This window comes from Conger conger, chromosome 4 (assembly GCF_963514075.1).
Source record: "Conger conger chromosome 4, fConCon1.1, whole genome shotgun sequence".
NCBI lineage: Eukaryota > Metazoa > Chordata > Actinopteri > Anguilliformes > Congridae > Conger > Conger conger.
The window spans coordinates 54,816,335-54,834,686 of record NC_083763.1 but is presented as its reverse complement, the minus strand read 5'-3'; the positions used below and the strand labels follow the sequence as shown (position 1 = coordinate 54,834,686).

The 18,352-nt window shown below is 46.7% G+C and overlaps 1 protein-coding gene across 2 annotated transcripts in view; it reads right to left on the bottom strand.

Annotated features, from left to right (window-relative positions):
- The window catches only part of anos1b (anosmin 1b), a 58,130-nt gene that overhangs the window by 22,833 nt on the left and 16,945 nt on the right, over positions 1-18,352 (bottom strand). For both annotated transcript variants that reach the window (XM_061240309.1, XM_061240310.1), the window contains exons 3-6: positions 8,007-8,069; positions 5,780-5,987; positions 3,347-3,531; positions 1,999-2,128 (exon numbers count right to left, since the gene is read on the bottom strand). In XM_061240309.1, the coding sequence (XP_061096293.1) occupies positions 1,999-2,128; positions 3,347-3,531; positions 5,780-5,987; positions 8,007-8,069 (586 nt within the window). The remainder of the gene's footprint in view (positions 1-1,998; positions 2,129-3,346; positions 3,532-5,779; positions 5,988-8,006; positions 8,070-18,352) is intronic.

Sequence of the window (18,352 nt, the reverse complement as noted above, 5' to 3'; positions counted from 1 at the left end):
AATGAATTTGTGATTTTGGTTTCTGCAGTAAGGGTAGGGAGACAGAGGGCTGGATTCAATCAAACACACTCACACTGTTTAAGGGCCGAGACCGGTCATTTCAACCAAACGCTCAGGATGAATCCAGAGTATAAATAACGTCTACTTTGCTGTCTTTAGTAGGTTGAGGCAAAGAATAGTGAGAGATTCCTGCCAATGAAAATTGGTTTTCTTCGAATTATTTGATACTCTGATAGTGATCCATTTGTCAGACCACGTTTGAAGTACCTTTTCAAGCTAAAAGCTGTGCTTGGTTCACATTTTTCGAGCTTGCTAAATTTAGTTTGATGTTATCTAGAATAGTATGAAACCATGGGAGAACAGACTGTGGCTACTTCCAGTTAAGTCTTTTCCATCCTGGTACTGCTATAGAAGTTAAAGGAGCTAATTCATTCATTTTGTTTCATTGCCTCCTTTCATTTCAATTGTATAAAAACTGTGATTATTTAAAAAGGGTAAGTTCACTTGTTCTTGCCTCTAGTTGGGTACCACAATATAATTTCCAGTTTATTAAGATTATTATGTCTTAAAGAGCCTTAAGGCTTGTTGCGTTTGAACAATAAACCATTAGATCGAATTTCATAAGCCATAATCAGTGTGCTTGACTGAATCTCGGTGAGAACTTTCAAGTGTTGACTGTCTGGTACGCATATAGAATCTGTGGTGGTTCACAAGCCGGCAGAGCAGATGTTTGTATGTGTGCATGTGTTTGTATGTTTCAGAGTGAGTGTGTGTGCGTCAGTGTGTGTCTATCCGTGTGTTTGCTTGTGCGTCAGTGTGTGTGTCTGTCTGTGCATGTGCGTGCAGTGTGGCCACAGAATTCCTGGGGTTTTGGAGCAGCCGTTTGTTGCTAATGCTGCGGTTGCTACTCACTCTCGGTAAGGATTAGCATATTTAGCCACGCTGCCCCTTTCCCAGTTAAACAACCTCACATCGAGCCGCTGCTTTTTAACTACACAGCTCGACAACACGGACAGACTGACAGAAGGGCGGCCAGACACACAGACACAGTCAATGCCGAAATCAGACATGAATCACACGCCCAATGAATATTTAATTGCCCGTTATCGGAAATGCTAATTAATTCAATTAAATGTTTATTGCGTATTAAAACTCTTCACATACAGTACTTCAAATTCACTGCTTAAGTTCATTGACATTTTTGTGTTTAAACCACAGGAATATATAAAGTCAGCTACAGTATAACCAGCAGATGTAGGCAGTGGGGATTTTGGGGTCTGTCTCCTTTTGGATTCAATTCTCCATAGAGCTTGAGACAGAGGGATGCAGCCAGTATTGTTCATATTTTACTGGTACTGTTATGTATATGTTTTATATGTTTAATGTTTGCTTTGGCAAATGTGGCAATGTGTATTCTCTGCCAATAAAGATCATTAAATTGAATTGCAGGCAGTACATGATTAGCCTTGTGTTTTAGGTCCATAATAATGTTATGAGCCTGACCAAATTGATGCGCTGATGTGAGATAAGTCTGGTATGAACTTTGCCAATAGCCAGCTTCACCGCTGACCACTGACTGTTGGAACGGACCAATCAGATTCCTCAAATGAGGACATTATCTCACATCTTATCTAACAGTAATGTCCCTTTCCAGACAATCCAGCCCTGGTGGTTGCAGTGTCTATAGGGTTTTATAAAATATATATATTTTTAGATTTTGTTTATGTGTGGACATACCAATAAACCATTTGAATTTGAAGTTGAGAGAGACAGAGAGAAGGCAGATGGAGAGAGAAGGCAGAGAGAAAGAGAAAGAGAGAGAGAGACCTGCAAAGAGACAAAAGAGGAAGAAAGAGTGAGGGACAGAAAGAGAGAGAGAGAGTGGGAGAAAGAGAGAGGGATAGAGAGAAAGAGATGGTGTGTGTGAGTGTGTGAGAGAGGCAGAGAGAGAGACTGCTACACGAACACCCCCTCTCCCGGTGACTTTGGGGGACATACCTCTGGAGGAGAAGAAGTGCTTGCTGGGAGTGGTGAACCCTCGGGTGCCCTGGTTGTTGACCGCGCTCACCCTGAACTGGTACCATCTGTGGGACCGAACGTCCTTCAGCACCACGCGGTCCTCCATGGTCTGGGGAGAGAGGGGAGGTCACAGCGATTAAGGCAAATCAAGACTCCGCCCGACTCCTCAATCACCAGGCCCTCTGGCTGATAAGATCCGAGCAGACAGTCTACTGGTGGGATATCTCCATGGCGATGCTGACAGACAGTTGCTTAGGAATGCTCCGATTCGCCAAGTTCATCCGGACCCTCCCCCCTCAGTTCCACTTTTTAAATCAGTAACTTAAAACAGACTTTGTGAAGAGGGTCGTTTAATGAGCTTTCATTTGTTTCTTTTTTTAGTTCTCTCATTATAGTTGTATTGAATTTCAGTTTTATGACATTTTATTTTGTATAATATTTTACAACATTTTTGTTGGGGGGGTGAGTGGGTGCGGGTATATGGGAATCACCCCAACACAACCCCCCCCTCCTTCCCCCCCACCACTGGTGTCCCACTCTGCCCCCAACAGCCCTGGTGTCGTCATGACGACCCCGCTGATGTAATTGCTGCTGATGCCCTGAATGTCTGCAATTAAGCAGTTGTGTGTGTGATTGTTTCCAGAGCTAGGGCAGGGAGGACAGGACCGCACTGGCTGTGACCCAGAGAGAGAGAGAGAGACGGAGGGGGGGAGCCGGGTGGGCGAGGGTTCTTAACCCCACAGGCCACAAACAGAACAGACACCAGACCGGTGTGCTATGCTGTGCCTCTTACAACTCCCGTCAAATTACCCCCCGCCGCCCCCAGATTTACTCCACACCAGAGCAGGTGCTTAAAGACACAAACACAGCTTCCTGGCAGCTCAATTCCACTTCAGCTAGCTCAGTAAATTACCTGAAATTAACTTCATTAATATATTTTTTTAAAGTTTTTTTTAGATCCCATGGGTTTTTTTCAACTCTCGAAAGTATATTTAGGGAAGCATTTGGGTCAGCTGAAATGAAACTAACCCCTCAATAACACACATTCCGCAAATTACAGACTGTACATTTCGCAACACTTCAACTTCTCTGTCTCTGAAATCTTGATAAGGAATTCCTTTATTTTAGTTAGTGTTATAAAAGAAATACCACAGAAAAATAAACATAATATTAGAACTACCGCAGAAGTATTTACCCTAGAGCTGCTATAGAATTGTTTAACACTGATAAATACTAGATATGTATTTACTATAGAAGTACCATAGAAACATTCACCATAGATCTAACATCGAGATATTGACCACTGAAGTACCATAGAAATAATTACCATGAGAATGGTCTGCCAGGAGGATGCCTCATCTTCGCTGGGGTGGATCCCGTAGTTCCACCTCCTCTGCAGGACGTACAGAACCGGCTCGATCGACACGTTGAACTTGGACATCCAGGCCACCTCCAGCTGACCCAAATGGTCCTCCACAAAGGTCATGTCCTTCCTGGGCTTCAGTGGGACCCCTGCCAGCCAGAGGTCAGAGGTCAAAGGTCAGTCTTTTTTGTTTGTTTTGTTTTTATACTTGATTATTATCCTGCTTGTTTTTTTACTTTTACCCAATGTCGAACAGTCAATCATAAGGTCAGCATTTTTAAAAAATCGTTCTCTTCCTCTCCACCTTAGCTGATGTGTGGTGGGCATTCTGGTGCCAATTGGCTGCTAGTGGCCTGTTGTCAGCACAGCTGCAGGTCCAGAAGAGTTTTTGAAACTTGGCATGAGAGCAGTATGCTGGCAAACAGGTTGAGAAGTACATAGCCCAGGGATGTCCAATCTTATCCTACAAGGGCCAGGTGGGTGCAGATTTCTGTTTTACCCCAGTAAGTAATTCTGCTTATCAATGTCTTGACTGAAGACCACGTTTAGTTATTTGCTTGAATCAGGTGCTCTAGTGGTGGGGCTAAAACATAAACCTGCACCCAAAACAGCCCTATTCCGACACTCCTGGTGTAGTCCCTGCATCTGGGGACTACACTTCACACACAAGAGGCAGATGTCCAGCATCTTAACTGGCCAAGGCCCTGTTTCACGAAGCAGGATTACTGAGTTTTTAAAGACAGAACCTTCCCAAATCTGGAACACGGACTGAAGTAAAAAAAAGCTGTTCTGTTGTTTACTCAGCAGTGTTACACAGAAAACTGTAATCCTGCTTCTTGATACAGGCCCCAGAAGGGATGTTTCTGTGTCTCATAAGGAGACAGGGCCAGCCCTGTAAATACACTCCCCTCCCCTTCCCCTGTGCAATGGTACACTCCATTAATGGCCCCACAGCAGCAACACCCCCCCCTCTCTGTCCCTGAACGATGGTATGCGCCACCCAGCAGGCCCACTGACCACAGTCAAACTCAAGCAGACAAACCAAATATAACATCCTGCAACTGCCAATATGCATAAAAATGTAAGAATGAGTCCCACTACGCTCAGTCTGGATTTAGCTACATACTTTATACCACTGTCAACATCCAGCATTAATGTTTTAATTCAATGCCTGTATTCATAACGAATCTCAGAGTATGATCACTGATCTAGGACCAGTTTCCCTTGTCTATCTTCACCCTAACCACTATGGGCTAAAATTCTTAAGGTATGGCACAGAAGAAGTGCTGATCCAGGATCAGCTTTCTGTTGTCCATATCCTAACCTTATCCACTATGAGCTAAAAGTCTAAACTGATGTCAGACCAGTTGTGCTCTTCAGATACTATATAAATAGGAGAATGAGGTTCCTCAGGCTAAAAGCATGTTATACAGTAAATGAGCAGCTCAAACAGACACAGTACACTGAGAGCAAATGGGGTGGCGAGTTCAGTGGCGGTTAAGAAGCATGGAGAGCCCCCCCCCCCCTCCTTCCTTGTAGAGTGCTGGTGGGGGGGCTGGGAGCGTGTTTGTTTTGGAAAAAGGATTGAATTTTCTGGACTACTGTCCAGCTTTGTAGGGCAGTGCAGTCAGAACAATCTTGTGTTTAACATGGACACACACGCATGCAGACCCACACACACACACACACGTACAGACCCACACTCATACACACACTCTCCACACTCACACACACAGACACAAACACACACGCTCTCGCACACACACACACACACACACACACACACACACTCTCCACACTCACAAACACTTAGACCCACACAGACACACACAGACCCACACACACAAACACACACACACACTCTCTCACACACTCTCAGACAGACAGACACACACAACCACACACACACACACACACACAGACACACACAGACAGACTCACACACACACACACTCTCACACACTCTCACACCCATGCACACACACACACACACACACACAGATACACATACACACACACAGGCACACACACACTCAGACCCATACACACACACACACTCTCTCACACACTCTCTCACACACACACAAACACACACACACACACACTCACCCTTGTACAGGTTGGCGGGGGCCTGGCAGGTGTGCCCACAGCCTCCACCACACACAGACACACAAACACACACTCAGACCCACACACACACACACTCTCTCACACTCACACACACACACACACACACACACACACACACACACACACACACACACACACTCACCCTTGTACAGGTTGGCGGGGGCCTGGCAAGTGTGCCCACAGCCCCCACCACACACACACACACACACACACTCAGACCCACACACACACACACACACACACACACACACACACACACACACTCACCCTTGTACAGGTTGGCCGGGGTCTGGCAGGTGTGCCCACAGCCGTTGGAGCAGCACTTCTTGGTGCCGGAGCATTCGCGGTCTCCAGCACAGCTCTCCACACAGGCCGCAGCGAAGCCCGAGGCCTTCTGGGGCGGGGGACAGTCGCCCTGCTTCAGCATCTGCAGCGAGCTCAGGAACTCAGCGCTGGTCACACACTCGTGATGCTTCTGCGAAACGCGGACAGCCCAAATTCAGTTAACCCTTCAAAGAGCAAGGTTTTTGTTTCTCTAAATTCAAGGTCAGCATTCGATGCTCTCAGTCACCAGTAGTGACTGTGACATCAGCATTAGAATGTTCAGTAAAGAATATTCTAATCACATATTTGTGATCTTACACCAGGGATCATCCAATTACGCTCATCTGTTTGTATACAGACATCAGAATATCCAGCACAGTGTCAAGCCTGAATTTGAAAACCGGGAAGGGTCTCTGCCACTATATGACCTGGCAAGTCATCTGTACAGTAGCTGTGTTAAGCACAGAACGATTGCAGAACATTGCCAAGTTAGGCTGCATATGTGAAATGGGCTATTGACAACTAAAAATTCCAATAATATACTAAATGTACTATACACTCAAATACTATAAAAAGAAAATACTAAACAAATGCCTGAACATGAAAATAGCTGAAAATGTGATAACCTCCCGAATAAAACTAGTCAAAATGGTGGAGCATTAGGTGGCCTTGCAGATGGCAGAAATGTATCAGAAATACATTTATTTTTAAAATAAAATCCATAAAAGAAAGAGGGAAGAAACCCATGTTACAAGTACGGAACACATATTTAAAAAATGTGAACGTCCGCGTTTGATGAGGCAGAACATAAGAAAAGCATTCAACGTAGGCACAGATGTCAAAATGCTACTTTGCACCCGTCTCAATAAAAACGTGCTTCATTTCCAGCGTGGCCATGGGTTACACAAAGACATTTTCCCTGGTTGAGACTCACTTCATTACTGAGGGCAAAAACATGGGCAAGACAGCCATCAGCCCCCCTGGCTACATGAGTGAGTGGCTAACGCTACAACGCCGCCCGCCTGGGCTATTTCTGCCTTAAACAGACACTCGCTGTGCGTTTAACACCGACACCTTCCTGGCAATTACCCGAAACAAACCCAGAGAGTTTGCGATTCGAGACATCTGGAGGCGGGGGGGGGGGTTGTGTGGGAGAGGAAGGAGGGGGGTGGGAGGGAAGAGCTGAGCTGGCTGGAACCAACTGGGAGCTGTTCATTTGCGGAACACCTCCAAGTATTACTTAACTCAACACTTCTCCGGTCCGATGCAGCCACGTCCCCCCCACACTGAATGAATCACAGACTGGAGGAAGGGTGGAGACAGGCCTGGCCTCATTCATCAGCGGTAATAGCCGGGCCCATTAACGTGCGGCGGGGGTTTTTATCACGGCTCAGCCACACACAAAACACACTCTCGGAGGGGTGACCTCCAATACTGTTTCAATTACGGGCTGAGAGGGGCCTTCATTAAGCCGGGCACGCTCCGTGCCGCTAATGAATCCTGACACCGTAAAAGAGGGGAACGGCATTTTCCTGTCATCGCTAAACGCCGTTCCCGGCATTTCCCGCTAATGCGCAGACAAAACCCGGAGAGTGAAAACCGTGGACTCATCTAATAGCCTTCAATTATCCTCTGTTCTCTCCGCAGTTCTGTCAGAACGCGGCATTCCCGTACCCCAAGCCCGACGTCTTTAAATCAGGGAGACACGCAAGCTTTTCCTTTCAAACATGCTTTCACAATGGAATGATTAAAGGGAAGAGTAATCTAACTTGATGAGGGCAATATTCCTGAGTGTAATCATTTGAATCCACCCATGAAAGGTATTCCTCTGTTTTTTTCCAGGGAACAGAGCTGGTGTAGTCAGGAGATTTAGGAATTTAGACTGGGAAGTTAGACTGGGAATAGAGACTGGGGAGTTGGCCTGGGAATTTAGACTGGAAATTCCGACTGGGAATTTCAACAGGGAATTGAGAAACATCTCACCTGTTTTTTGGGGCTGAATTGGTTGCAAATAAAACAAAAAAAAACAGCAAACCTGTACCTCTCAAGGCCAAGTGCTATAGACCCCTACTTTGAAGAGCATCAGTTATGTAACTTCACTGTTAATACCCCCATCATGCATCTCCTCCCCCCAAAAAAAGACAAAAAGACAAGCCATTGCAGTGCTTACCTCACACGCTTTATGTGACATAACTGTCCTTAGCTCCCACAAGTCCTTGCATGGCTGAAGACACTGCAAACAAGTAAACAAACAAAAAAACAGAATTAACAACAGTGCCTACCATCTCCAATATACCACACAAACAAAGCAGGTATACGTAAAATACTGAGTCGCGTATTCTGAAAAAAAAACAATAGTTACTTCTGCTAAGGATGCATTCCCGTTCCTTGCTCAAGCATATTTTTGGGGAGTCTTCTAGCTCCTTGCTCCTAGCTCCTTCAAGGACATTTCCAGGTCAGGAGAGGACCAAGGAGAAAAGGACGGATAAGATATGCTATTGGAAAGAGTTCGCGATATGCTGATTCTGATCAGTCCCTCATTGGAGCATCTCTTCGCACACCAGCGACCCCTGCTGGTCAAGCGAGGGCACGCAAGTGCACCTGTTGAGCTGCCGTGTGATAAGAAGTGACAATAACATCACACACCTTGTAGGAGAGTGTGCGCTCGCCTGCACTCCCCCAAATCCACAACAGAGGTTGCAATGAGCATGACTGGGCATTCCAAATTGGGAGGGTGGGAGCATTTTTTAAGACGCGCATGACAAAGCAAATGCCGCAAACCCACTTTGTTAGCCATCTGTGGTTGCCCCAACCAGCCCCTCCCCTCCCGCCCACAAACGGACCACCCACATGCACCGGAACAGGTCACTTCCGCGCACCCTCACAAATTCGGACACTGACCCGTAAAAAACATCAGCTGGCCGCGGTCTGTTTGATTGGACACACGTGAGCTGGCTGTGGCATGAGGGCGGCCGTATGGTGACATGACGCAGTGCAGTCAGCGTGGATGATGTCTTTCAGAGACACCAGGCCCGGTGGTCGGCACTCGCAGGTGTACATGAACACAACCTGGACAGCAGACAAGGTGTCTGAAGGATCTCAATTTACCTCACAGGACCCTGGTACAATGAGCCAGTCTAATCTACAACTAGATATTACAGCCCGCTGTTTAAACATGTGAAGCTTCATCCACCATTTTCATACAGAATAAAATCGACAAACTGATGGTTGTTCTGCAAGGTGGGGGTATTCCATTTCCATTTGTGTGGGCATGTGTGAGTGTGTGTGTGTGTATATACTTCAGTGTGTGTGTAGGAATGTGTGCGCGCATGTGTGATTGTGTATTATATATAATACAGTTATTTGTCCGACTTACAGTTGATTAGACTATGCAGGGGCCAATCCTTCCTGGAGCAATGTGTGGTTAAGGGCCTTGCTCAAGGGCCCAAAAGCTGCACTGATCTTATTGTGGTTATACTAGGGCTTGAACCACAGACCTGTCAGGCACCTTAGCCACAAGGACTGACCACTAGGCTATAGGCTGCTGTGTGTGTGTGTGTGTGTCGGAGTGCGTATGTGTGCGTGCTCTCTCCTGTTCCTGCCCTCTGCCTGGCACTAGCTCCCCTCTCCTGACTCCAGCCTAATTTATCAAAGGTGTCTCCTCCTCACAGCCAGTCCCCCTGCCCCTCTGAGGACCCGCGGTGGTACGTTTTTCCAAAAAGGCCTGGAGAATATTAACACATCTGTTCCGCATTATCCCAACCATCATTCCGACATCTGCCACCATCCATTCCCTTCTCCAGAAAGACGGACTTCTTTTGGCTGAACTTTTCCCAAAGACGCCTGGTCTGCCTTGGAAAACAAGCAAGCGGGAACGTGAGGATCATCTTCTCTGCGAACGCATCCCCGCCAAGCAAACGTCAGGGTCTGCTTATTAGCTACTTTTAGGAACCGCTTAATAAAACATGAAAACATATCCAGTTGCCTTCTGAATTCATTTCTTCTGGTTCCAGAAAAAAATTATTCTTCATTAAAATAAATAGTTCAATGTCACAGAATTTCCCGACATCCTCTTACACGGGCCTTTAAAATAACACGGAGCGAGAGGGAAACTTTAAATAATTCACGGTAATAACGACAGCGCAAATTACACAGAAATCCATTCTAAGTGGTTGCCCTTGAAAAGACGTACATGGTGCATATCACGGCTTGTCACTGAAGGATGCTGGACGTGAGGGCTTCCCTGAGTTTGCACACAGCCTCATTAGTGGAGTCTCTGCCGGCTGTGAAGAGTGATACGTGCTGTTAAATGAACCCACTGGGGAGGTCAAAGGTCGGGCTGCTCCGGGTATGGACGTGTGCTATCATGCCAAGGCCGCGGCCCGGGTCAGTGTACCAAACCTGGGCCTAATCGCTGCTGGCAGGCATCACCAAGCCGCGCTAGCATCCTTCACATCAAACGTGAGCAAAAAAAAAAACGAGACTACGTGCCTGCGAGTTATCAACGTGACACACATTCCCCAGTATGGCAAGGAGGAAGCGAGGGGTCGGGGGGAGGTTTAAAAAGAGCTGACATAAATCTGTCCCGGTGTCCTTAAACAGAATCCAGACAGCACTTCTCTGCTTCGGTGCACAACAACTTTAAAAAAGTCCTCTCTTTGCAACAAGGTGATAAGAATATCCCTCTTATTTCTGCTGCCAAAGGTTATCTGCTGCTAATTCCTGGATGTGTTGGGCACTGAGGTGCTAGCGTGTTTTATTCTGACCGACACCTAACACTCTCCAAATCTGGTGTCCCAGATAAGATTAGAAAAATGTGGATACGTGAAATCATAAACCTTCTGCTAAACCTTTTACGACCTGGAAATGCCTTCGAATGATTCCTATCCTTGGCAGCTACAAAGGGCAAGTTTGCAGCCAACAATGACACAGGACAAGGTTTGACAAGCTGGGCAAACATGCAACGTACGGGTTCTCTGTATCAGCGCACGTCTGTGACAATTGCAAGTTCTCGAGACATCGCCCGACCGCATGTAATCATTACATCCCTTTAACACAAGCTTATTTTCCCATGATCCGGTGTCTTACGCAGACTTGAAAGCATGTTTCCGAAACACATGTTCCTTAATGTAAAAGGTAAGCGAAGCAAAATGGAGGCTCTGGTTTTAGTTTGAGGGTCTGCTTCCTCTACTGTTCTTCATCACGTCCTCCCAGAAGACAGAAGATTAGTCCGCCTGCCCCTGCTTAGTGTTTCAATGAAGCCCGCTCTCCTGGCATGTCAATCCACACCCAGCATCCGTCCGCTGCCTCCCAGCCCGGGGGCAGCTTCTTACCTCAAAGAAGAGAAAACATAATCCCCATTTACTGAAATTAACGGCGGACACTTAAGAGGTCGGTCATTAATGGGAGCAGAGCAGGTTCAAGTATGCGCCTCCAGACCACTCGGTCGGGGGGTTCAGAGAGTCAGAGTCTCACACGGTCGCTCGCAAGGTCTTCTTAGGCATCTGCTCACAGTTAGACCCCGTTTCTTTTATTCCGCAAAAGGCAAAGTGCAAGTTCATATTGTAAAGTTGATGTCGGCGCAGGGATGAAAGTCGTCTTCGTTTGCAAAACCTGCATAAATCAGGCAGGAGGCTTTAACTGCTGAAAGGGTATTTTTCCTGTGCTGTCGGGCAGGTTTGGTTACAATTTGGGAGATGAATGGGGGAAATAAACCGCAGCATATTAGTACAGTTTAATACATGTGAAATAAAAGAAAGAGACACTATATTGTAGCTGTGGTTTCATCAAAGTCAGCTTCTGATTCTGGAGCAACTTCGCAACTTCTTTCTCAATAGCTCACTGTTAACCCTATAGTTTGAAATATTTCATTGTTAAATTTTACAGGTCTAGATAGGTTATATAACTAGTGGGAATTTATTTTTCAAATGCAACCTTAAGATTACTGCCCAGCCCACAGCGCCTGGTGAAGGTCTTTATGTGAACTGAATTGTATGAAAGATGCAGTGCTAAAGGAAGGATGGATAGATGGAAGGATGACTAATACTGGCTGGCTGTAATAACTTTTCAGTTCTTGTTTTCCCTTCCATCTTTCATGACTTTGCCCTTCAGTCTGGCTCAGTCCAGACATGACGGAAGCTTCTGGATGCTGACGTGTTCTTCGGGGAATGCTGGTGCCAGGGAAAGGCCATCCAAGTGCCAGATACCGTGTCCTGCTCGGAGTAACCCTAGACTCCGTTCATTGTGACGGATGTGTTGGAAAAGCAGTGGGCACAGCTGGGTACCTCGCCCCAAGCCTCAGCTCCAGTGTGGCCCATGCCAACCCCAGCCACACAATCCGATCTGCTCATCCAGGAATCTGGAATTCCAGCCGATCCGTGCCAGCTAATAAATCAAAACAAAATGGCCACAAAAGTCCGGCGAGTTCACCTTCAAGGGTATAAAGTTAACTGGGTGTATCGAGCCTTCTCTGGATCGTTGAGCGTCATTTAGCTACCGGACTTATCCCCCGGCAACGCAGTTAAAAGCCAAGACCCATGGGAGCTATATTTTAATGTGCGGTCGCTGAATTTTCAGACGGCACCTCCATCACGGCAACAAACAGATAAGTGAGTTATCGGAGGCGTAACGTGTGGTGTGGTTACCGTGGGTCAGAAATATGCTACTGTTTAGATCTCGCTGCCATGCAGTAAGACCGTGCAATGATAAACGATGGTCTTTTATGTCATCAGCCAGGATTTAGATATCCATCAACCGACAGCCAAAGAAGCAGCACTTTCCTGAACTCCTGCTGATTCGCAGGTTTCCTGCTACAATAAGGGGTGAAGACTTCCTGGATGTGTGGGAAAAAGAAAGAAAATGGGGGTGCGGGGGTTGTAAGGTCTTTCGAGCAATCTGAACACTTCAAAAAGAAAAAAGCTCCCCTCCCCTGCAATTATGAAAAAAAGCAACCGCAGATGGACAGAGAAAGTGACGAAATGGTCCGATTCGGCTCGATCCCGGACCAGCCCCCCATCTGTCTCCACTTGCGAGGTGAGAGGTTTGCCGTGCCGGGCTGGGATCGGGCAGGGTGACGGCCTAGCGGCTCCTCGGAAAGACAAGCCTGACAGCCGCCTCATTTCTCCCTCTCCCGCTCCTCAGAAACCTGCGGCCCGGGGTGAGAGAGGCACATTAATCACGCCGAACGCGCCAACGTTTTTCCCAGGTGCTAATGCCCTTCAGATGTGAGCTCACACATGGCAGATACGGAACACGGCTCGTCTGGTGGGGCAGTAAATCGCTCTTCAGTCTACGCATGCATTATCTCCCGGCAGGGGTGCTACGACCACGCTTACTCAAAGTCACGTCTCTCTTGCTCCTTCGCGGAACTTCTCCACTACTGCCCCTTCGTCTTCCCCAGATTCTAAAACAAACAGCGGAAGATAAAAATACTCGTGGGTCCCATTTCAAGCGTTTAGCACGGGAGGGGAGAAAAGAAATTTCGGAAGAAACAAAACCGAAGGGACTGATTCATGGCCCGCTAGGGAAGTTACGACAGCGCTAGGGTCAAAAGAAAACACCTGAAAGCTGTATATACGGCTCTCTCTGAACTCTGGTCCGGTGTCTTCGGTTTCAGTTGTCAGGCGTCCGTAATTGATCAGATTCGGGAGCTGCATTCCAGAGATAATGAGAGCGATCTACTGGTGTCTGCGGCCAACGGAGATTCCTGAGTGGGCCTGGCTCCCCAGGCCCCGAAAATCAATTACACAAATTTGGGATAAGGCACGGGGGACGCCGAAGGAAAAAAGGGTGTCACACCAAGTTTAGCATAGCCAGGAGTTTGTCAGGAAGGAGTTCTCATTTAACATATTTACACAACTGAAAAACTCACCTAGGATAACTGGGTATGTTCAAAATGTACATAGACGATACTAGTGTGTGATATCATAGACAATGGTTGGGATTCAATCAGCGTTTGTCCTTAAATTTAACTGACCAAAAGCAAGAAAGAACCATTTTCCTTGACGACACACTTTGGAGAGAATGCTGTTGCCGAGCTGAGTTTGTGAAGAAAGAATATAACATTTGTGTTTACTTGTTGCAGATGCCTTGCAAAGTACAATGCCAGCTCCTGTGGTTGGCAGTGTGTTGGATGATAGCCTTCAACTTGTCAGAATCTGTTATGGATTTGTTAGATGTGATGATGAGATGAACTGAAGTGACACCCAGAAATACAGTTAAGGACAAAGTTAAGGACCAACTAAGGACACATATTGATTGTAGACAGACCAATGACTCAGCGAGTTAGCAACTGACCTGCTAATTACAACGGGGCGGCGGGTTTACCGGGTGGGCCGTCAGCTCACCATGGATCAAACGGGGTGAAGAACAGGTCGAGGCCAGGCCAGTGGACCCGAACTTGAATTCAATGTGAGCAGCTGAGTTTGTCTGCCCGCCTGTGTTTGTTTGGGGAGAGAGGTGAGGTTCCTGTTCCTGGGGGTCCTGGTCTGTCAGCCGAGGCGGACCTGATCCTCCTGCCGCTCCAGGACCCCCTGGGGTTCCTGCCTAGCACAGTGGTGGGTCCCTCTCCCGCCCCTTTCCTGTCACTCTGTCACTCCTTCAACTATATCAGCTGTCACCCTCCTGTCTCTGAGTGTCACTCTCTCCCAGGGTGTGAGTGAACTAACATTCCCTGACTCAGGGGAGGCTGCTGAACTAAGAATTCAGGAAGCAGAAAACCTCCCCTTAAACTGTTCTCAGACCATTTTTTCTACATTTTCCGTAATTGTCAAATTCACACTCTGAGAATCAAGTAAACACACAGCGCCTTTCTCCACATCATGATAGGAAGAATGAATGATGCCTTCGATTGAGACTAAATTGCTTTTTAGTCAATAAGCCATACTACACCATTCTGGTAACTACCGCATTAGCTTTCAGAACGACCTGCAATAAACAAACCTGCAATCTTAATAAAACCTGCAGCTACAACCAGCACTCCAGGACCAGGGTTGCAGACCCCTGCTTTACAAGATTGAATTGATTAGCTGATGGATCCATTAGCTGATGGCAACCCTGTTATTTACCAGCAAATGGTGAATCCTTTTCACACTTTCTTGGTGTCAGTCGAGTTCATCTTCTCTCGCAAAACTGTAACAGATTCTGACGAGTTGAAGGCTATCATCCAACACACTGCCAACCACAGGAGCTGGCATTGTACTTTGCAAGGCGTCTGCAATTTCCCCCGCGCTAAACAGCCTCGAGCGAAGCAATTTTATGGGTCTGAAAAGATTGCAGAGTGTGTAACATTGGCGCCCTTGCATCTCACCTTGGTTAAAGCAGAGAGCCAGGAATGAATTAATAATACGGTAGCTCCAGGGTGAAAGGGGGAAGGAAAAAAAAGTGTTAGCTTGGATGGAGAGTATCGGAGAATTGGGAGGACTTCACAAAGCCATCTGTGTGAGGCGGCAGACAGTGAGAAGTCTCTCCGAAAACCAAGGGCAGGGTTTTTTTGCAGACCTCTTGAGAGGTTTGTAGAACATGCAGCAAGTGAATAATGCACAGAAATATGCAGCACTGTGGTGCGCGGCTAGAGAAAGGGTAGCACCTGGGTTCAGGTGAACCGTACCTCACAATGTCAGCGGTCATGCTGCCCCTGACGTCACGGTAACAGAAGCAACATAGTTTCTACTTGTGCAGGAAAACGCAGAGAACTTTCTTCCCCACTCTAATAGCTAACAGACACAGGCACTTTCTTTTCTGTTGAGGGCGGTTATCAACATGTGCCCATAAAATAGTTTTCAGAAAACACAAATCACCCAGAAGCCTAGATTAAAGCACCCGGGGAGAACGTACCCCTGTGGGGGGGCCGGGGCGGGGTGGAGGGGGTTTGCTTCAAACATTTTTATTTCGCTCCGAATGGATGAGAGTGAGAGGGTCGGCCCGGGGGTCCTGATTTAGTGTACTGTCATGCTAATTTTCACGGGCCCGGACCCCCATCATGAAAGGAACCATATGTGGAGCGGTGCCTCGGAGAGGAGTGTTTGTGCAATCGCGTGCGTGTGTCGCTGGAATCCATGAAGCCTGCACGCAGGAGCTATGATCAACCCTTCCTTACAGCACAGCGTATTATAATTAATATTATTATAATACTACATGTTATTTATATAAGTCTGTCATTTTACTGCAAGACATTTCAAAGTGTTCTACTTGGGCAATTGTTTAGCGTCTTTTGTGCGCCTTGAAAAATGAAATGCATTAAATCTGTACCCCATTTGATGGCAATAGAAGTCAGAGTGCGAATTATGGACACTTTTAACAGAAATATCTATGTTGACCAATACAAAATCCTTGTGTGTTGAAGTTATGAACATTATTCCTTGGAAATGCTCAGTGATTTGCAGAAAGGCATGGTTTCACATGTTACCAGCCTAAAGAGTTAGGGCTGATGAGTACATTGTAGCATGGTCTGGTCAGTATAGCATTTCTGGCAGAGTTGGATGATGTGCGTCTCTGAATACGCAGTCAAAGAAGTTTCAAATGCCAGCACAGGTGGTATTGAAAAAATATTTTCAAATCATTTTAGCATCCAGTAACTCAGCATTCCCGGGAAAGGAGAACAGCGACTCAGGAGAACTGGGAATGGAACCGGAACAGTATTCTCCGATGAAGCAGCTTGGACCTTGTTCTGCACAATTTGCACTGCCTGGTTCCCAAAGCTAGCGCTTTGTCATATGGTTCGAATGAAACCTTCACCATAAACAATTTTACAAGCATTTAAACATAAGTGGCCATGCTCACAATATGTAAAAAGTAACTAACAATGATTTATTTTAAAATTCTTCAATGTGGAGACCATATGTGAGCTATCCCTGCACCAAGAAATATATATTGTACTTATTTAAATGGCTTGCCTAACAATGCAAAAATGTCAAAATACCTTTAAAAAAAGATGTTGGGTTGTTTCATAGGTTGCGTCTGGGATAGGAATGGCAACGGAATGCTAAATTAAACTTTGTTTCTGGATTTGGGACAAAAAAAGAGAGTGCTGTGAATAGCTTTGGACGGTCACATCATCCGTAAATTCACAAAACACAAAATAAAATGAAGTGCTCACTTCATTCTGTTTGGGGTATGTTGCTCCCATGTGGAAACAAAAATATCTCACGTCTGTTTATATCCATCATATTTGTCTTTGTTCCAGTTCGTCAACGGAGAATCTGTCTCAAACTGTTCTCCTGCAAGCAAGTTATCCACATCCTAGTCTGCTGTGCTGTAATAATAGCCACCAAGGGCAGTTAATTCATATTTAAGAATTGAGGAATTGATGAACTAACTGGGTTTCAAAATTAAATAATCAATCCATAAAAACTAAATCTGAAATGAGGCACGGGGATACCAGACATCAACAGGAGCGCAATCCCATTACCAACAACGCCCATAGTCCCATTCCCAACCGCTGCCACAATGACGTTCCTAACAGAAGTCCCAGTGTTTGGAGCTGGGGTGACTCAGCTAGAGCAAGGGGGGCTTAGGGAAATGACCACACAGGGAGCAACACCCTCAATGGCCAGCCAGCAGGTCAGCTGATGGGCCGGGAGTTCACCTGCTCAGGAGGGGGGGAGGGGACGGGGTGGTCCCCTGGTCGCCATGCTGACAGACCTCACCAGGGGCAGTGGGAGGGGGAGTACGGGCCAGTGTGGGGTCACATACTCCCCCCCCAGCTGCCCTCACACCCCCCCACCCCCCCCCCCCCAAAGAAAAACCTGCAACCTCTGGGGGCAAAGGTTCATGGGAGGTTAATCCGGGTTCCAGGGCTGCCACGGCGACGCTGAGCGCACACCACCCGAGGGAGTTGGGGGGGGGGGGGGGGGGGGGGGGGTGTAATGATGCACATTTCTCGGGAACATCACACATCTACTTTCAGTTTCTGCCTGCCGTCCGTGCCCCCTTGCCCCATGGGTCGCCCCCCTCCTGACAGCCAGGACCCTACGTGTCCAACGGTGACCCCTTTCACCCACCCCCCCCCCCACTCCCCAAAGTGAGCTCCTGTCCCCTGAAAACAGCCTCCCTCCACCCCTTAGAGAGTTCCTCATGCATCCCTGACCTCCCTCTCCAAAGACCTGGCTTTCAGCAATAACATTATCTCAGTGGAAACATGGACAATCCTAACTAAACTAAATTGAAAAGAACATCCACTTGCCATATTCCTACAAGAGAGGCTGAAATCAAAATTCACTTTTTCCTCAATTTAGTCAATTCTTCATAACCATACGAACAGGCCTTTGAGTATATATTCCAAAAAATTAATAACAATGTAATACTTCTGTATTTTCATTTGAATTTAGATTTTACATCATCATGTACCAACTGCACTGGGAAGTCAATGAAATGTCTATTTTCGTTCCCCTCCAATGAAAACCCTTTCACGTAGAAGCACGCATTCCTCCCCCTCCTCATTCGATATCAGTCACATCGACTCCACGCCGTAAGAAAATTCCTCCAGAAAGTTCTGCTTCATTCGTGTGTACGTCATAT